The following is a 19,468-nucleotide window of genomic DNA, read 5'->3' as shown; positions in this document are numbered from 1 at the left end:
TTGATGTCCTCTCCACGAATGTTATGAACCAAAGAGACCTGAGGGCCATATTCCTTAGGAGGCAGACCACAGCTGGCCTGTGGTCTGCCTCTATTGACGATATGCCACTGTTAGGAACTCCAACTGTTAGGAACTCCCTTGCTGTGTGAGCAGCTGCATGGCTGCTTCTAATTGCTAACCAGCTTCTGCTATAACACTGAGCTGCTGACCTCATTTCATTGCCTGAGCAATTAGTTTTCTAGCGTGCCTGTTTCTTGCTAAGGTGTTTGCTCTCTGTTATTGTCACGGATGGTGTACAGGAAACAAGACAATACAATATAAACAATGACTCACTGGATCCACAACTAAGGAACAAAAGGGAGACCCCTGCATGAGACCTGCCGCTCTCCCTTATTGCTCAGCCTATGCGACCACCCCAAAGGTGGATGGGCGCATATCCACGTACCTCGACTATCTTACACCTGAAGACCCTACAATAGTGAGGGGATACGACCACCGGCTCCCTACACAGACACAGAGGGAGTCAGGGTCACCTGGATCCAGAAAACAGAAAATCATAAATACATAAACAGCACTTATCTTGCAGACGACTGGGGACTGTGGACTGAGAACTAGGAACTGCATGCACACACACTCCAGGAAGTTGTATAAGCCGCACACTACTGCATTCTGGGGAGGAACTTAAAGGGCAGCAATCAGTCCAACTGCATGACAGCTGAGATAGACTAACGAGATGAGGAACTCAACCAAAACAAAGAAATTCAAGGAGGAGGATCTGAAAGGCTCCTGTCAGAGCTTCTCAGCTGTCTGGCTGTGACAGTACCCCTCCCTCTACGAGTGGACTCCGGACACTCAGAGCCCACCTTCTCAGGATGGGACCTATGGAAAGCCCTGATGAGACGAGAGGCCTTAATGTCCGTCACTGGGACCCACATCCTCTCCTCAGGACCATAACCCTCCCAATGAACGAGGTACTGGAGGGAACCGCGGACAAGACGAGAATCCACAATCCTAGAGACCTGAAATTCAAGATTTCCATCAACCATAATCGGAGGAGGAGGCAAAGGCGAGGGTACAATAGGTTGAACATAAGGTTTCAATAAGGACTTATGAAAAACATTATGGATCTTCCAAGTCTGAGGAAGATCAAGACAGTAGGCAACAGGATTGATGACAGACAGGATCTTGTAAGGCCCAATAAACCTAGGACCCAACTTCCAGGAGGGAACCTTCAATTTGATATTCTTGGTAGACAACCACACCAGATCACCAACATTCAGGTCCGGACCAGGCACACGTCTCTTATCTGCCACACGCTTATATCTCTCACTCATGCTCTTTAGATTATCCTGAATCTTTTGCCAAATAGATGACAAAGACGAGGAGCATCTGTCCTCATCAGGTAAACCAGAAGACCCCTCTCCCGAGAAAGTCCCAAACTGCGGATGAAACCCATATGCACCAAAAAATGGTGACTTATCAGAGGACTCCTGACGACGGTTATTTAAAGCAAACTCAGCAAGGGACAAAAAAGAACACCAATCCTCCTGATTCTCCGCCACAAAACAGCGCAGATATGTCTCCAGATTCTGATTGACGCGCTCCGTCTGGCCATTCGACTGCGGGTGGAAAGCAGAAGAGAATGACAACCGAACCCCCAAGCGAGAACAGAAAGCCTTCCAGAATCTGGAAACAAACTGCGTGCCCCTATCAGAGACTATGTCTGAAGGAATACCATGCAATTTGACAATGTGGTCAATAAATGCCTGCGCCAGCGTCTTAGCATTGGGCAAACCAGGAAAAGGGATAAAATGCACCATTTTGCTAAAACGGTCCACCACCACCAGAATCACAGTCTTCCCCGAGGAACGAGGCAAGTCCGTTATGAAGTCCATGGACAGATGTGTCCAAGGACGGGAAGGAATGGGCAAAGGGAGGAGAGGACCTGATGGCCGTGAATGAGGGACTTTGGCACGAGCGCAAGTCTCGCAAGCTGCCACAAAACCCTCAACCGACTTACGAAGTGCAGGCCACCAGAATCTCCGAGCGATGAGATCCAGTGTGGCTCTTGCCCCCGGGTGCCCAGCAAGGACCGTATCGTGGTGTTCTTTAAAAATCTTGTGTCTCAAAGCTAGAGGCACAAACAACCTCCCAGGAGGACAAAGATCAGGAGCTTCTGACTGGGCTGCCTGCACCTCTGCCTTCAATTAAGGAAAAAGAGCAGAGACCACCACACCTTCAGCCAAAATGGGACCCGGGTCTTCAAAATTCCCACCTCCCGGAAGACAACGTGACAGGGCATCTGCCTTCACATTCTTAACCCCAGGGCGGAACGTGACAACAAAATTAAACCTTGAAAAGAACAAAGACCATCTGGCCTGTCTCGGGTTCAGACGCTTGGCTGACTCCAAGTAGGCCAGATTTTTATGGTCAGTAAACACGATAATAGGGTGTCTGGCTCCCTCTAGCCAATGGCGCCATTCCTCAAAAGCCAACTTGATGGCCAACAATTCCCTATCTCCCACATCATAATTTCTCTCTGCGGAGGAGAGTTTCTTTGAGAAAAAGGCACACGGTTGCCATTTGGCAGGAGAGGAACCCTGAGACAAGACCGCACCCACCCCTACCTCAGAAGCATCAACCTCAACTATGAAGGGTAACGAAATATCAGGTTGTACCAGGATGGGAGCGGAAGCAAAACTCTCCTTGATATTAGAAAAGGCCTTACGCGCCTCTACCGACCAGGAAGAAAAATCTACCCCCTTTCTGGTCATATCAGTGAGTGGTTTAACAACAGAGGAATAATTCAAAATAAATTTCCTGTAATAATTGGCAAAGCCCAAAAAACGCATCAGCGCCTTCTGATTCTCAGGAAGCTCCCACTCAAGCACAGCGCAGACCTTCTCGGGGTCCATGCGAAAACCAGAAGCGGAGAGAAGAAACCCCAGAAATTGAATTTCTGGAACTGCAAACACACATTTTTCCAGTTTTGCGTATAATTTATTCTCCCGCAGAATGAGCAAGACCTGACGTAAGTGTTCCTTATGAGTCTTGAAATCAGGAGAAAAAATCAAAATGTCATCCAAATACACTAATACAAATTTTCCCATTAAATGATAAAAAATGCTGTTCACGAAATGCTGAAAAACGGCTGGGGCATTCATCAAACCAAAAGGCATAACCAAATTCTCAAAATGGCCCTCAGGGGTATTGAAAGCCGTCTTCCATTCGTCTCCTTCTCTGACCCTGACCAGGTTGTATGCCCCTCTTAGGTCTAATTTGGAAAAGACTTTAGCCCCAACAACCTGGTTAAACAGGTCCGGGATCAGAGGAAGCGGATAAGGATCACGAATAGTGATACTGTTCAGCTCCCTGAAATCCAGACAAGGTCTTAAAGAACCATCTTTTTTCTTAACAAAGAAAAAGCCAGCGGCAACAGGTGACTTCGAGGGTCGTATGTGTCCTTTTCTCAGACTCTCAGAGATATAAGCACGCATAGCGACCCTCTCAGGTTGGGAGAGATTGTATAAACGAGATTTAGGCAGCTTGGCGCCTGGGATGAGATTAATAGGGCAATCCTACTCCCTGTGCGGAGGCAAATCCTGAACTCCACTCTCAGAGAAGACATCTGAAAATTCAGAGAGGAAAGGTGGTACAGTCTTAGTAGAAACCTCAGAAACAGATGTTATGAGGCAATTCTCTCTGCAAAAGTCACTCCAACCATTTATTTGCCTCGCTTGCCAATCAATGGTGGGGTTATGTTTAGTGAGCCAGGGTAGTCCCAACACTAGAGGAGTAGGCAAACCGCTAAGGACGAAACATGACACATCCTCAACATGAGCATCACTCACAATTAAACGGATATTGTGAACTATGCCCTTTAATGATTTCTGAGAAAGTGGAGCGGAATCAATAGCAAAAACAGGAATATCCTTTCCCAAAGTGCATACCTGGAAACCATGAGTTATTGCAAATTGATTATCAATGAGATTGACAGCTGCTCCACTATCCACAAAAATCTCACAAAAAATGCTCTTGCTCTCTAGCGCCACCCTAGCAGGTAGGACAAAACGGGAACTACAAGCAAACGGAAAACCTTCAATTTCCGCCTCAACCCTGCCAATAGTAACAGACGGAACATTTTTAAAAGATTTTTTCCTTTTTGTCTCTTTATTACTCCCAGAAAACTGCCTGAATCTCCTAGAGGGACAAACATTTGCCAAATGATTTATACCTCCACAACAAAAACAAACCCTCCCATGCGGGCTGAATCTTCTATTGTCTGAGGCAATCAACCCCAGCTGCATGGGTTCCTGCTCAGAAGGGGCTGACAGTGACTGAGACCCCTGCGCACAGAATGAGACCGCTGCACTGTCCCGGGACTGAGTATGACAGGAAGGAGAGATCTCTCCTCTCTCACTAAGACGCCTGTCAATACGAACGGCCTGAGACATAGCAGAGTCCAGGGAGATTGGCCTCTCATGAAAGGCAAATGCATCTTTCAATTCCTCTGAAAGACCCTGGCAAAATTGACTTCGGAGTGCAGCATCATTCCAACCAGTATCAGCTGCCCATCTCCGAAATTCTGAGCAGTATATCTCTGCGGATTGTTTACCCTGGCATAACAGACGTAGTTTAGACTCAGCCAGAGCAATACGATGCGGATCATCATATATCTGACCCAGGGCTAAAAAGAATTCATCCACTGAGCGGAGGGGCCGTGCCCCCTCCGGTAGCGAAAAGGCCCAAGACTGAGCGTTACCCCTGAGCAGCGATACAATGATCCCCACCCTCCGTTCTTCATCACCAGAGGAATGGGGAAGAAGGCGAAAATGGAGTTTGCAAGCCTCTTTAAAACGCACAAAATTCTCACTACCCCCAGAGAACGTATCCGGGAGCGAGATCTTAGGCTCAGCACAAACTCCATGAACGCAAGCTGAACCGGTCACTTGAAACTGAGAAAAAATCCTACGGAGATCAGCTACCTCCAATGAAAGACCCTGGAGGCGTTCAGCCAAAAGTGAAACCGGATCCATGCTTGAGACGGTTTTGGCGGCTTATAATGTCACGGATGGTGTACAGGAAACAAGACAATACAATATAAACAATGACTCACTGGATCCACAACTAAGGAACAAAAGGGAGAGCCCTGCATGAGACCTGCCGCTCTCCCTTATTGCTCAGCCTATGCGACCACCCCAAAGGTGGATGGGCGCATATCCACGTACCTCGACTATCTTACACCTTAAGACCCTACAATAGTGAGGGGATACGACCACCGGCTCCCTACACAGACACGGAGGGAGTCAGGGTCACCTGGATCCAGAAAACAGAAAATCATAAATACATAAACAGCACTTATCTTGCAGACGACTGGGGACTGTGGACTGAGAACTAGAAACAGCATGCACACACACTCCAGGAAGTTGTATAAGCCGCACACTACTGCATTCTGGGGGGGGGACTTAAAGGGCAGCAATCAGTCCAACTGCTGAACAGCTGAGATAGACTAACGAGATGAGGAACTCAACCAAAACAAAGAAATTCAAGGAGGAGGATCTGAAAGGCTCCTGTCAGAGCTTCTCAGCTGTCTGGCTGTGACAGTTATCTGCCTGTGTTCCCACCAGTGCCTCCTACTGATATGACCCTCTACTGCCAGCCAGATTCGCAGGACTACTCCAAGAGGAAGCAGCCTATTGGCTCCCTGCAGCGAAGTCCAGATCCCTGTATAGGGGTAAAAGGGTGACTATCAGGTTGCTGCCAGCATAACACTTTTAGGGTTAGCTCAAAATGGTCAGTTAACACAGTGGTTCCACATCCACTAACGTAACAACAACATTTCAACATAAAGCAAAAATGTGTTGTGGACTTAGCCTAAATAAGGTGGGAAAACTTGAATCTTACATATTATCTTCTTCCAGAACATTACTTGAAGACCCTTCAACACCATGTTCAGTATGTATCTCTTCAGTGGATTTACTTCTTGTTTTGCTCTTTTGAGAACCTTTCCTAAAAAATAGTAAGATCAAATCAGTAGGACCCTTTATCATGTCATAGATATTCTATAGTAGCTATTTCATGTCATTAGGCTTTAAGGAAAACTATCTCCATACATAGAGCATCTAATGGAGCTTGCCACAATTTATATTCTACAAATTTAAAAAAAAAATAATGCTCTATATCAGTCTATACTGACAGGCAGCCTACTGTTCCCTGCCACTGGCAGGCCCTAATCTGCATTCATAGATGGTAGGCTACAATTGCATCCACTTGCACTTCCAGTGATTACTTGTCATCTGCAAGGGAACCTGAGAAAGAACCTCTCTGCAGCGCCAGCACAAGGGAAATAAAAAATTAACCTGCTATCCTCTGGATAGGTCATCGTATCTGATCGGTCATCGTAACTGATTGCAGCTGTTTGAGAAGCCAACGGCGCTCAAGTAAACCAAGTGATATCACATTCATTAGTCAAATGGCCTAGATGCAGCTCAGCCCCATAGAAGTGAATACAATATACGGCACTGTGCTTGGTGAGCAGGGAGAAGGCAGTGGCGCTACTACAAGCACTGGTGTTTTCTAAAACAGCTGATTGTCGGGGGTCCCGGGTGTGTCAGACCCCCACTGATCAGATACTGATGAACTGTACAGAGGATAGGTCATCTGTAAAAAACCTTAAACTAAATAGGCTGTCCAACTAATGCATGTTAACTTTGAAATTCTGCTGATGGATGTATTATGAGAATGATGTCAGGGTCTCATAACAGTTGCAATCATGGTACCTGTCTTAATGCAGTAAAGTGTTCTGCTCAGTGTGTTCTGCATAGTATTGATCCATCTGCCTGTCATAAACATGAGCTCACAAGGAGCACGTAGAAGAAAATAAAATATTTCCATAATTTTTTCTTTCACAGATATGCAGGAACCTTTCAGAGGTGAGGATCTGTAGTTAGACTGGGGCTGCTTGAGTTATACGGCCTTCACCATCAGCATGACAAGTGGCCACTGTACTTCCTGCCTTTCAAGTCCAGTATACTTATCATTGTCAGCACTCCAAACTTTTGGACTATTTAAAAGCGTATTTTGAAAGAGGCAGTTTGTTACCACCAGCAGCCATGCATTTATCTATAGCCATATATGTCGCTGTCACTTTGATATTTACTAATAATGTTTTGGCATGAAAGAGTTTGAAAGGGGTTGGATACAGTCCTAGGAGACCTCGGAGTGCCAACCACAACTTGACAATTGGGGCAGTTTCGATTTCAGGCAAATTTATTCAGACCTGAATCGAATTGGCCAAATCGAACCCGAACTGAAGTTGCATTAACAATACAATATAATTATAAACTGTAACAAGTTTGGTCATTTACAGACTTTGTGAAAGCTGAATATGAATATAATGGGTGAGATTTATCAAACAGGTGTAAATGAAAACTGGCTTAGTTGCCCGTAGCCACCGAACAGATTCCGCCTTTCATTTTCCAAAGGAGCTCTAAAAAATGAAAGTTGGAATCTGATTGGTTGCTTCGACAACTAAGCCAGTTTTTATTTACACCAGTTTGATCTCCCCATTGTGTTTATTAATTGGTAAAAACAAAATCAATGTTTTTCAAACCAAAATGCGAAGCCTCACCTCTTGTGCTTCTCTCTAGCAATATCTCCATGTGTTTCACTCTCACTTTCAGAAGAGCTATCTCCTCCATCTTGATGAGCAGCAAGTTTTGATGTCTTATCCCTAGAGCACAATAAGAAAATAATAAGAAAAATCACTTAAAAAAAACAACAACATAATTTTTGCAGGTTTAGGTAATGTAGCATTTAGTATCATGTATTGCAGAACTTAGCAATAATGAAAAGCTCAATGGTGCCATCCAGTAAAAGTCACATATATTGGAATATCTTATTTTCTCTGAAAATGCCTAATGATGTAGTACTGCTGTGTATATGAGGCTATAGTCATATACATGCTATGGCTTTTGGTTATAATGGAAGCCATGACACTCTGCTGGATCCATACAAATATGCATACAAACATTGACCAATGGACCCCATTAATAATTTAGAAGTAGGTGTGTAGAGGTTTTATAAAGTTTTCTGTCAATGTCACATCCAGAATAGGGCTCATACACTCTTCTTGCTATCAGAACTGACGGAAACTTTGAACAAAGCCCCAGAAAATACCTCACCTTCCTAAGGCAGATAACAACATTAGGTCCCTTAGACTGGGTTCACACGTGACTGATTAGCTGCAGATTTTCTGCAGCATAAAGTCTGCAGCATTTCTGCTTCTAATCTGCAGCAGAGAAAATGCACCAAAGTGTGTCTACAAACGCTGCAGATTAGACACAGTTTCATTCTTTGCATTGGAGAGTGAAATCCGCTGTATATATTGACATGCAATACCACAGCTTTTCTGTTGCCTTTTTTTTACGCAGCGTGTGAATGAGAATTTACTTCAATGGCGGCAACCAGGGCGTTTCATAGTGGTGACATCACTGGCCTCCGTGAAGCAGCGAGAAGGCTGTGACGATACTGCAAGTTCCGCTGCCTTCTCAAACAGCTGATCGTCAGGGATCATTAGTAAGAAAAAGGTAGACAACCCCTTTAATATCATCACCATACATTTATATTTTAATCTTCAAGCCTTCTACAAGATTATTAATAAATATATTAGAGAATAGGGCCCAATAGTGACCCCTGTAGTACCTCACTGGTGACAGTGACCCAATCTGAGTGTGTACTGTTAATAACCACCCTCTGTTTTTTTTTTTTAAATCTCTGATCCAGTTACTTTCTCACAAACATACATTTTGCCCCAGTCCAAGCATTCTCATTTTATGTACCAACCTTTTGTGTAATACAGTATCGAATGCTTTGGAGAAGTCAAGATATCAGTCGGAAGGACATCCAACAATTTGCCCGAGTCTAGTCTAGAACGTACCTTCACCTAGTAACTGATTAGATTCGTTTGGCAGTACCAATCCCTCATAAACGCATGCTGATACGGTGTTATACGCTTATTTTTATTGAGCTACTCCAGGACAGAATCTCTTAGTAAACATTCAAACCGGTTACCCACAACAGATGTTAGACTTACTGATTTATAGTTTCCATGTTCTGTTTTTAACCCCTTTTTGAATATTGGCACCACATTTGCTAAGCACCATTCCTGTGGCCCACTCCCTATCATTATAGAGTCCTTAAATATCAGAAATAAGAGTCTGTCTATAACCTTACTAGATTTTCTTAGGATATAGGGGTGTATGCCATCTGAACCCGGTGATTTGTATATTTTAATCTTTTTAAGACTCCACTGCACTTCTCCCTGGGTCAGACAGGCCACATTTAATAGGGAGTTTACCTTTACACTCTGCATTTCATTTTCCTCAATGAATGCAGTGGGGGAATTTTTTTTTATTGCTTTGCTTTCTCCTCATTGCTTTCTACAACTCCTCCCTCATCATTCCTATAAAGGCCAACACTTTCCAGTTTAAATTTTTTACATGCATATAATTGGAGAACATTTTAGGGTTAGTTTTAATCTCTTTGGCAAGGAGTCTCTCTGTCTCTAGCTTTGCTGCTTTTATCAGTTTTTTACATATTATATTTTTTCCTTACAGTTTTTCAATGCTTTATTACTAACTTCCTTTTTTAGTGATTTAAATGCTTTCTTTTTCTCATTTATTGCCCCCTTTACATTTCGATTTATCCGCATTCATTTTCTCTTCTTCCTCGCCCTTTTATTCCCATAAAATATGTACCTCTCACAATTAGAGTTTAGGATGCTTTTAAAAATATATCATTTTGTGGCTGCATTTATGAGGACATTGTGACCGTTAGTTAGGCTAATGGCGTCTCTCAGCTGGTTAACATTTGCTTTTTAGAAGTTCACCGTTTTTGTGCCTCCCTGAAGAAACACTATATTAAATGAAAATTGAAAGGTTATTTTAATGGTCACTATTACCCAGGTATCCCCCAAACTGCACATTTGTTGTTCTGTCAGGTCTATTGGTTAATACTAAGTCCAGTATGGCCGTCCCTCTAGTAGGATCCTGAATCAGTTAGGAAAGGTAATTGTCTTTGGTTATTGCCAAGAACCTGTTTCCTTTATGAGATATACAGGTTTCAGTTTCCCAGTCTATATCTGGGTAGTTGAAGTCCCCCATAATAATGACCTCATTATGATTTGCCGCCTCATCTATTTCTTTTAGTGGTAGATTTTCTGGGGACTGTGGTATATTAGGTGGCTTATAACAATAAAAAAAACGGTACCAGAATTTTATTATTGTTTTTTCCTCCATGTACCCACAGTGTGTCCACATGTTCATGTCCCTCACTTATATCTTCCATGAGTGTGGACTTTACATAAATGTAGACCCCTCTCACCTCTCCGGTTTTGACAATCCTTTCTAAACAGATTGTAACCCTGTATGTTAACTGCCCAGTCATAGCTATCATCCAGCCATGTCTCAGTTATTCCCACTATGTCATAGTCCTCATCACGCATCACTAATTCCAGGGCACCTGTTTTTTAATAGTGTGGCTTCTGTTATTAGTATACATGCAATTAAGAGGTTTTTGGATTTTTTTTAGACCCTTCCCTTTTTCTAATGAACTGTTCTAGTCCCGTTCCATTACCTCGCAGCAGATCACTGTTTGCACTATTTTCTGCTTCTCTCCAAAGTGGAAAACCATTATGAATGATAAAGATTATAAGTAATACATGTCTATACCTTAGTATACTCATAAGAACTCATTACCAGCACTTACTGTGAGCTGTAAAATGATGATAATTACCACTAAAATAATGTAGTCAAATACCACCAGCCTCAATCTTCTAGCCATTATCTCCCCCAAAACAGCTGCACCTTCCCCATTGAGGTGTAACCTATCCCTCTAAAAGAGCCTGTATGCAACAGAGAAGTTGGCACAGTACATTATTAAAAAAATCCAGCAATAATACAGCAGGAACTCGGCCACAATGACGGGAATTGACGCCAAAACTGGTCATTTAACCTTTCAGACGCCGCATTCCAATAGCCATAACTATAGGTGGAAAATGGATATAAGTGACTTGACTGAGGAACAATGGGAAGAGGTGTTAAATAGCTTTCCATGATGTAGTGGTGAGCGAGCGCATAGGCTTTCCCAATTGTATCTATTACACAGGGTTTATAGGACTCCCTAACGTCTAAGATGGGCTATAGACAGGATGCTGCTTGCCCGAGATGTGGTATGTCACAAGTGGGTTTAGTGCAACTTATCTGGAACTGTCCCCGATTTCGACGCTATTGAAGGCAAGTGATGTTAGGTATAAATTAAGTTTTTAAGATAAATCTAGATTTGACAGTATTGACATATATCCGAGGATATTTAGCTATGATTCCTGTAACAGCGGGGCATTGGCTATTTAACCTCTGTCTCCTTTATCAGGCCCGTAAACGTATTGCTTTTCATTGGATTGCTACGGAACTGTCTATGGTACAAGAATTTAAAGTGAGGGTACATAGGCTTATTCACCTAGAGCACTTTGTGTACTATAAAAGGGGAAAGATGCAGAAATGTTATGATATATGGGATTTAGGGATAGTAGTACATAACCTACCCTTTCTAAATGAAAGATAATTCCATACTGCACTGAGTGGCTAGGTGGTGTAGGAGGTGGGGATGGAGAGGTAGAGGTCCTTCTGGAAATTCTGATAATGTTCAACATGGACTGGAATGTCTATATAAAAGGGGCATGTATTAGATTAGCCTGTGGGAGCTACGAAATGGACTGTAGGACAAATCAATGTTTAGATATATTATTAATGACATACTAAAAAAAATTGGGACTTTGGTGTGGGGGAAGGGGGGGGTGTGGGGGAAGGGGGGGTGGGGCAGGAGGTAAAAAAGACCTGCATCAAAGATATAAAAAAAGAACTATTACATCAGTAGCTTGTGCCCATCGCTTCCTCGCTGTGTCTATTAGGAACCAGGGGCATACATAGAAACCCCTTCCAATAAAAATTACAATTATTGTTTGACTAATGCCTTATTGACACAGTCAGTGTTTTGGTCAGTGGTTTCCATTAGCGATTTTGAGCCAAAACCAGGCGCGGCTCTAACTACAGAACAGGTGCTGAACCTTATACCTCATCTTTGTGGAGGCTCCAATCCTGGATTTTGCTCACAATCACTGACCAAACGCCCAAGGGCTCATGTACATAAGCATAGTCATTTTTGTTGTCCACAAATAGCAGATCCACAAATGACGGATACCTCCCATGTTTGTTCCACATTTTCCTGTCTGTAAGAACTGTCTATTCTTGTCCCTCTTAATCAGGCGTCTCATAAGACAGTGTCTGAAGATTCCCATACTTATACACCAAAGCACATAAAAATATAGATGAGACAAGTGATGTAAAGCAGAGCAATATGAATGGAGGAGTAAACAAACAGTTGTAACAGTAAATTGTTGGAGCAATTATACATGAGGATTATAGATAAGTTATGTGAAAGTTTATTGTCCTCTAATTAATGACCTGTTCATGACTGAACTAAGGGCCACATTAAAAGATGTAGATGGACATAAATCCATGAGACAAATTCATTCAGCTGGCTTGGGCCCCCAACCTCACGGGCCCCATAGCAACAGTGTGGTCTGCCTCTAATGGCGGTACACCAGTGTTAGGAACTGTTAATTGAACAACTACTACTCCCACTTTTGCTTTCAGTACCACTCCCTTGCTATGTGAGCAGCTGCATGGCTGCTTCTAATTGCTACTCAGCTTCTGCTATAACACTGAGCTGCTGACCTCATTTCCTTGCCTGAGCAATTAGTTTTCTAGTGTGCCTATTTCTTGCTAAGGTGCTTATTCTCTGTTATCTGTCTGTGTTCCCACCAGTGCCTGTTACTGTTATGACCCTCTGCTGCCATCCAGATTCGCAGGACTACTCCAAGAGGTAGCACCCTAGTGGCTCCCTGCAGCAAAGTCCAGATGCCTGTATAGGGGTAAAAGGGTGAATACACAGTGGTTCCACATCCTCTACCATAACAACAATCTTTCAACATGATGCAAAAATGTGTTGTTAACTTAGACTAAATGAGGTGGGAAAACTTGAATCTTACGTATTATCTTCTTCCAGAACATTACTTGAAGACCCTTCAACACCATGTTCAGTATGTATCTCTTCAGTGGATTTACTTCTTGTTTTGCTCTTTTGAGAACCTTTCCTAAAAAATAGTAAGATCAAATCGGTATGACCCTTTATCATGCCATAGATATTCTATGGTAGCTATTTCATGTCATTAGGCTTTAATGAAAACTATCTCCATACATAGAGCATTTAATGGAGCTTGCCACAATTTATATTCTACAAATTCAACAAAAAAGAATGTTCTATATCAGTCTATTATACCTGTCAATATTACACTGACAGGCAGCCTACTATACCCTGCCACTGGCAGGCCCTAATCGGCATTCATAGATGGTAGGCTACAATTGCATCCACTTGCACTTCCAGTGATTAGTTGTCATCTGCAAGGGAACCTGAGAAAGAACCTCTCTGCAGCGCCAGCACAAGGGAAATAAAAAATGTACCTGCTATCCTCTGGATAGGTCATCGTATGTGATCGTTGGGGTCCGACACCCAGAACCTTCGCAAATCAACTTTTTGAGAAGCCAACGGCGCTCAAGTAGGCCAAGTAATATCACATTTATTAGTCAAATGGCCTATACCAAGCACAGCCGCTATAGAATATACGGCACTGTGCTTGGTGAGCAGGGAGAAGGCCGTGGCGCTACTACAAGCACTGGTGTTTTCTCAAACGGCTGATCGTCGGGGGTCCCGGGTGTCAGACCCCCACTGATCAGATACTGATGAACTGTTCAGAGGATAGGTCATCAGTAAAAAACGGTCAGAAAACCTTAAATTCAATAGGCTGTCCAACTAATGCATGTTAACTTTGAAATTCTCCGCGTTTCGGAGTATATATAATTTCTTAATCCTTCTTCAGTGGTGACTGAAGAAGGAGTAAGAAATTATATATACTCCGAAACGCGTTTGGTTTGAACAAAGTACCCAAGTGTTTTTTTCTGAAGAAAAGTACAGATATGCGCAATTGAAACAACAAATAGGATCCTATCTACAAAACTTTTGCTCACAAGCTTGATCAGCTACAAGGAACAGCTGTCCACGGATCTATATACCACGGGATTGAAAGCCGGCAAGTTCAACAGGGTGAACACTCCAATTCTTGTGATAACTCGCGAGATTTATTGCACAAACAACGACGATCACGCTGAACACAGGTGGGCTTTTGGTTATAATGGAAGCCATGACACTCTGCTGTACCATGCATACAAACATTGACCAATGGACCCCATTAATAATTTAGAAGTAGGTATGTAGAGGTTTTATCAAGTTTTCTGTCAATGTGACATCCATAATGGGGCTCATACACTCTTCTTGCTGTCAGAACTGACGGAAACTTTAAACAAAGCCACAGAAAATTCCTCACCTTCCTAAGGCAGATAACAACATTAGGTCCCTTAGACTGGGTTCACACCTGACTGATTAGCTGAGGATTTTTTGCAGCCGAAAGTCTGCAGCATTTCTGGTTCTAATCTGCAGCAGGAAAATTCACCAAAGTGTGCCTACAAACACTGCAGATTTTTTGCATAAAAAAATCTGCAGATTAGACACAGTTTCATTCTTTGCATTGGAAAGTGAAATCTGCAGTATATATTGACATGCAGCAAATTTAAAATCCGAAATACCACATCTTTTCTGTTGCTTTTTCTTTTACGCAGCATGTGAATGAGAATTCACTTCAATGGGGCTGAGCGGCACCCAGGGCACGTTTCATAGTGGTGACATCACTGGCCTCCGGGAAGCAGAGAGAAGACTGCGACGCTACTGCAAGTTCCGCTGCCTTCTCAAACAGCTGACCCCTGTAGTACCCCACTGGTGAGAGTGACCCAATCTGAGTGTGTACTGCTTATAACCACCCTCTGCTTTTTATCACTGATCCAGTTACTTTCCCATAAACATAGATTTTCCCCCAGTCCAAGCATTCTTATTTTATGTACTAACATTTTGTATGATACATTATCGAATGCTTTGGAGAAGTTAAGATATCAGTCAGAAGGACATCCAACAATTCGCCCGAGTCTAGTCGAGAACCTACCTCCACCTAGGAACTGATTAGATTTGTTTGGCAGGACCAATCCCTCATAAACGCATGTTCATATGGTGTTATACGCTTATTTTTATTGAGATACTCCAGGACAGCATCTCTTAGAAAACATTCAAACCGTTTACCCACAACAGATGTCAGACTTACTGGTTTATATTTTCCATGCTCTGTTTTTAAGTCCTTTTTGAATACTGGCACCACATTTGCCACTCCCTGTCATTATAGAGTCCTTAAAAATCAGAAATAAGAGTCTGTCTATAACGTCATGGTGATCAGCGGGCATCGGAGCGGTGCGCGCCTGATCACTGCAGGGATCCTGCAGTCCCTGGTAACTGGGCCCCTGCTGTATCCACCGGCATCGATTTAAAAGCCGATGCCGGCGGATTAACCCCTTCTATGCCGCGTCCAGCACTAACCACGGCATAGCAGGTGTTTGTGTCAGGTGAGGGAGCGCATCAATTCCCCATGCTGCCATGCTGCTGTGGCGTGGACTCGATGTGTTAGAAGGCAGCCCGATGCCATGCAGAGTCTGCCCAATGCCTTGCACGGCATCAGGACCTGCCTTCTACGGGTGCCCAGGAGATCCAGCCTCAGGCTGAGTCTCCTAGGCAACCTGTTAGTGTACTACTCACTGTAGTACACGAACAGGCAATGCTTTACAATATAGATGTATTGCAATGCATTGCAGAGGGGATCAGACCCACAAAAGTGAATGCTAGAAATAAAGAAAAGAAAAAAGTTAAAAAAACATTTTTTAAATCAATATCGTTTTTAAGTAAAATAAGAAAAAAAACGCCCCTTCCCCCTTATTTTATAATTGAAAAAAAAAAAAACACATATTATGTATCACCGCGTCCGTAATGACCGGCTCGATAAATATATCACATGATCCACCCTGTCCGATAAACATCATAAAAAAAATAAAGGTGTAAAAAAAAAGAAGCCATTTTTGTCACCTAACATCACAAAAAGTGCAACACCAAGTGATCAAAAAGACCTGTCCCACAAAATGGTATCAATAAAACCATCACCTCATCCTGCAAAAAATTAGTCCCTACCTAAGACAATCGCCCAAAAAATAAAAAAACTATAGCTCTCAGAACATGGAGACACTAAAACATAATTTTTTGGTCTCAAAACTGCTATTATTGTGCTAAAGTGAAATACATAAAAAAAAAATACATATTAGGTATCACCACGTCCGTAACAACCAGCTCTATAAAAATATCACATGACCTAACTCCTCAGGTGAACACCGTAAAAAATAAAAATAAAAACTGTGTAAATAAAAAAGCAATTTTTGTCACCTTACATCACCAAAATTGTAACAGCAAGCGATCAAAAAGGCATATGCCCCCCAAAAAGTCGTGACCTCTTCCCGCAAAAAATGATATCCTACCTAAGACAATCTGTCAAAAAATAAAAAAGCTATCACTCTCAGACAATGGAGACACTAAAATATAATTATTATTTTTTTGCTTCAAAACTGCTATTATTGTGTTAAAGTGAAATAAAATAAAAAAGTAGACATATTTGGTTTTTCCACGTCCATAACAACCTGCTGTATGAAAATATCACATGACCTAACTCCTTAGGTAAACACCGTAAATAAAAGAAATTAAAACTGTAAAAAAAAAAATTGGGATTTTTTTTTAACAAATAAAGGTGAAATGTTTTGACTCAAATTTATGACTATCATGAGGTACAATGTGTCACTAGAAAACAATCTCAGAATGGCTTGGATAAGTAAGTGTTCCAAAGCTATTATCACATAAAGTGACATGTCAGATTTGCAAAAAATGGCCTGGGCAGAAGAGCAAAAACTGGCCTCAAAGAATGCAGTGGGGAAAAAATATTTAATTTCTTTGCTTTCTCCTCATTGCTCTCTACAACTCCTCCCTCATCATTCCTCTAAGGGCCAACACTTTCCAGTTTAAATTTGTTACATGTATATAATTGGAGAACATTTTAGGGTTAGTTTTAATCTCTTTGTCAATGAGTCTCTCTGTCTCTAGCTTTGCTGCTACAGTATCTGTCTTTTACATATTATATTTTTTCCTTACAGTTTTTCAATGCTTCCTTACTAACTTCCCTTTTTAGGAATTTAAATGCTTTCTTTTTGTCATTTATTGGCCCCTTTACAATTCTATTTATCCACATTAATTTTCTCTTCTTCCTCACCCTTTTATTCCCATAAAATATGTACATCTCACAATTAGAGTGTAGGATGCTTTTAAAAATATCCCATTTTGTGGCTGCATTTTTTGAGGACATTGTCACAGTTAGTTAGGCTAATGGCGTCTCTCAGCTGGTCAACATTTGCTTTTTAGAAGTTCACCGTTTTTGTGCCTCACTGAAGAAACACTATATTAAATGAAAATTGAAAGGTTATTTTATGGTCACTATTTCCCAGGTATGCCCCAACCTGCACATTTGTTGTTCTGTTAGTATTAACAGTGTTCCAGTATGGCTGTCCCTCTAGTAGGATCCTGAATCAGTTGGGAAAGGTAATTATCTTTGGTTATTGCCAAGAACCTGTTTCCTTTATTAGATGCACAGTTTCCCAGTCTATATCTGGGTAGTTGAAGTTCCCCATAATAACGACCTCATTATGATTTGTCGCCTCATCTATTTCCTTTAGTGGTAGATTTTCTGGGGACTCTGGTATATTAGTGGTACCAGTATTTTATTATTGTTTTTTCCTCCATATATTTCTACCCACAGTGACTCCACATGTGTATGTCCCTCACTTATATCTTCCCTGAGTGTGGGCTTTACACAAGACTTTACATAAGTCCAGTTTTGACGATCCTTTCTAAACATACTGTAACCCTGTATGTTAACTGCCTAGTCATAGCTATCATCTTGCCATGTTTTTCCCACTATGTCATAGTCCTCCTCACACATTACTAATTCCAGGTAACCTTTTTTAATAGGGTGGCTTCTGGTATTAGTATACATACAATTAAGAGGTTTTTGTTACCCTACTCCTTTTCTCACAAACTGTTCTCTTCCCGTTCCAATACCTCGCAGCAGGTCACTGTATGCTCCTCTCCAAATTGGAAAACCATTATGAATGATAAAGATTATAAGTAATACATGTCTATACCTCAGTATACTAATAAGAACTCATTACCAGCACTTACTGTGAGCTGTAAAATGATGATAATTACCACTAAAACAATCTAGTCAAATACCACCAGCCTCAATACAAAATCATGGCCACAGGAAAATACATTTCTGGATGGTTGCCAACCTTGCCTCCAACATTCTAATCATCCTCTCCCCCAAAACAGCTGCACCTTCCCCATTGAGGTGCAACCTATACTTCCAAAAGAGCTTGTAGGCAACAGAAGTTGGCACAGTACATTATTTAAAAAATCCAGCAATAATACAGCAGGTATCCGGCCACAATGACCAGAATTGATGCCGAAACTGGTCATTTAACCTCTCAGACGCCACGTTCCAATAGCCATAACTATAAGTGGAAAATGGATATAAGTGACTTGACTGAGGAAAAATGGGAAGAGGTGTTAAATAGCTTTCCATGATGTACCGGTGAGTGAGGCGCAAAGTCTTTTCCAATTGTATCTATTACACAGGGTTTATAGGACTCCCAAACGTCTGTTTAAGATGGGCTATAGACAGGATGCTGCTTGCCCGAGATGTGGTATGTCACAATCGGGTTCAGTGCACCTTATGTGGAACTGTCCCCGACTCCGACCCTATTGGAGGGAAGTGATGTCAGGTATAAATGAAGATTTTAAGATAAATCTAGATTTGACAGTATTGACACGTTTCCTTAAATATGTAGCTATGATTCCTGTAACAGCGGGGCATCGTCTTTCTATCCTCTGCCTCCTTTATCAGGCCCATAAACGTATTGCTTTTCATTGGAATGCTTCAGAACCGCCTATGGTACAAGAATTTAAAGTGAGGGTACATAGGCTTATTCGCCTAGAACGCTTTGTGTATTATAAAAGGGGAAAGATGCAGAAATTTCATCATATATGGGATTTAGGGATAGTAGAACATAACCTACCCTTTCTAAATGAAAGATAATTCAATACTGCACTGAGTGGCTAGGTGGTGTGTGAGGTGGGGATGTAGAGGTAGAGGTCCTTTTGGATATTCTGATAATGTTCAACATGGACTGAAATGTCTAATAAAGGGGCAGTTAGTAGACAATTGATGTATTAGATTAGCCTGTGGGAGCTACGAATTGGACTGTAAGACAAATGAATGTTTAGATATATTATGAATGACATACTAAAACAATGTTGGGACTTT

The 19,468-nt window shown here is 41.9% G+C and overlaps 1 protein-coding gene across 1 annotated transcript in view; it reads right to left on the bottom strand.

Moving 5' to 3' along the window:
- Positions 1 to 5,900: 5,900 nt before the first annotated feature.
- The window catches only part of LOC120999301 (protocadherin Fat 4-like), a 311,103-nt gene continuing 297,535 nt past the window's right edge, over positions 5,901 to 19,468 (bottom strand). Inside the window, exons 65-67 of the mRNA XM_040430172.1 lie at positions 13,109 to 13,213; positions 7,631 to 7,732; positions 5,901 to 6,009 (exon numbers count right to left, since the gene is read on the bottom strand). Coding sequence (XP_040286106.1) covers positions 5,901 to 6,009; positions 7,631 to 7,732; positions 13,109 to 13,213 — 316 coding nt within the window. The remainder of the gene's footprint in view (positions 6,010 to 7,630; positions 7,733 to 13,108; positions 13,214 to 19,468) is intronic.

Source organism: Bufo bufo, chromosome 4 (genome assembly GCF_905171765.1).
Source record: "Bufo bufo chromosome 4, aBufBuf1.1, whole genome shotgun sequence".
NCBI classification, from domain to species: Eukaryota; Metazoa; Chordata; class Amphibia; order Anura; family Bufonidae; genus Bufo; species Bufo bufo.
Note: the sequence above shows the minus strand (reverse complement) of the source record. Positions and strands in the feature narration are given on the sequence as shown.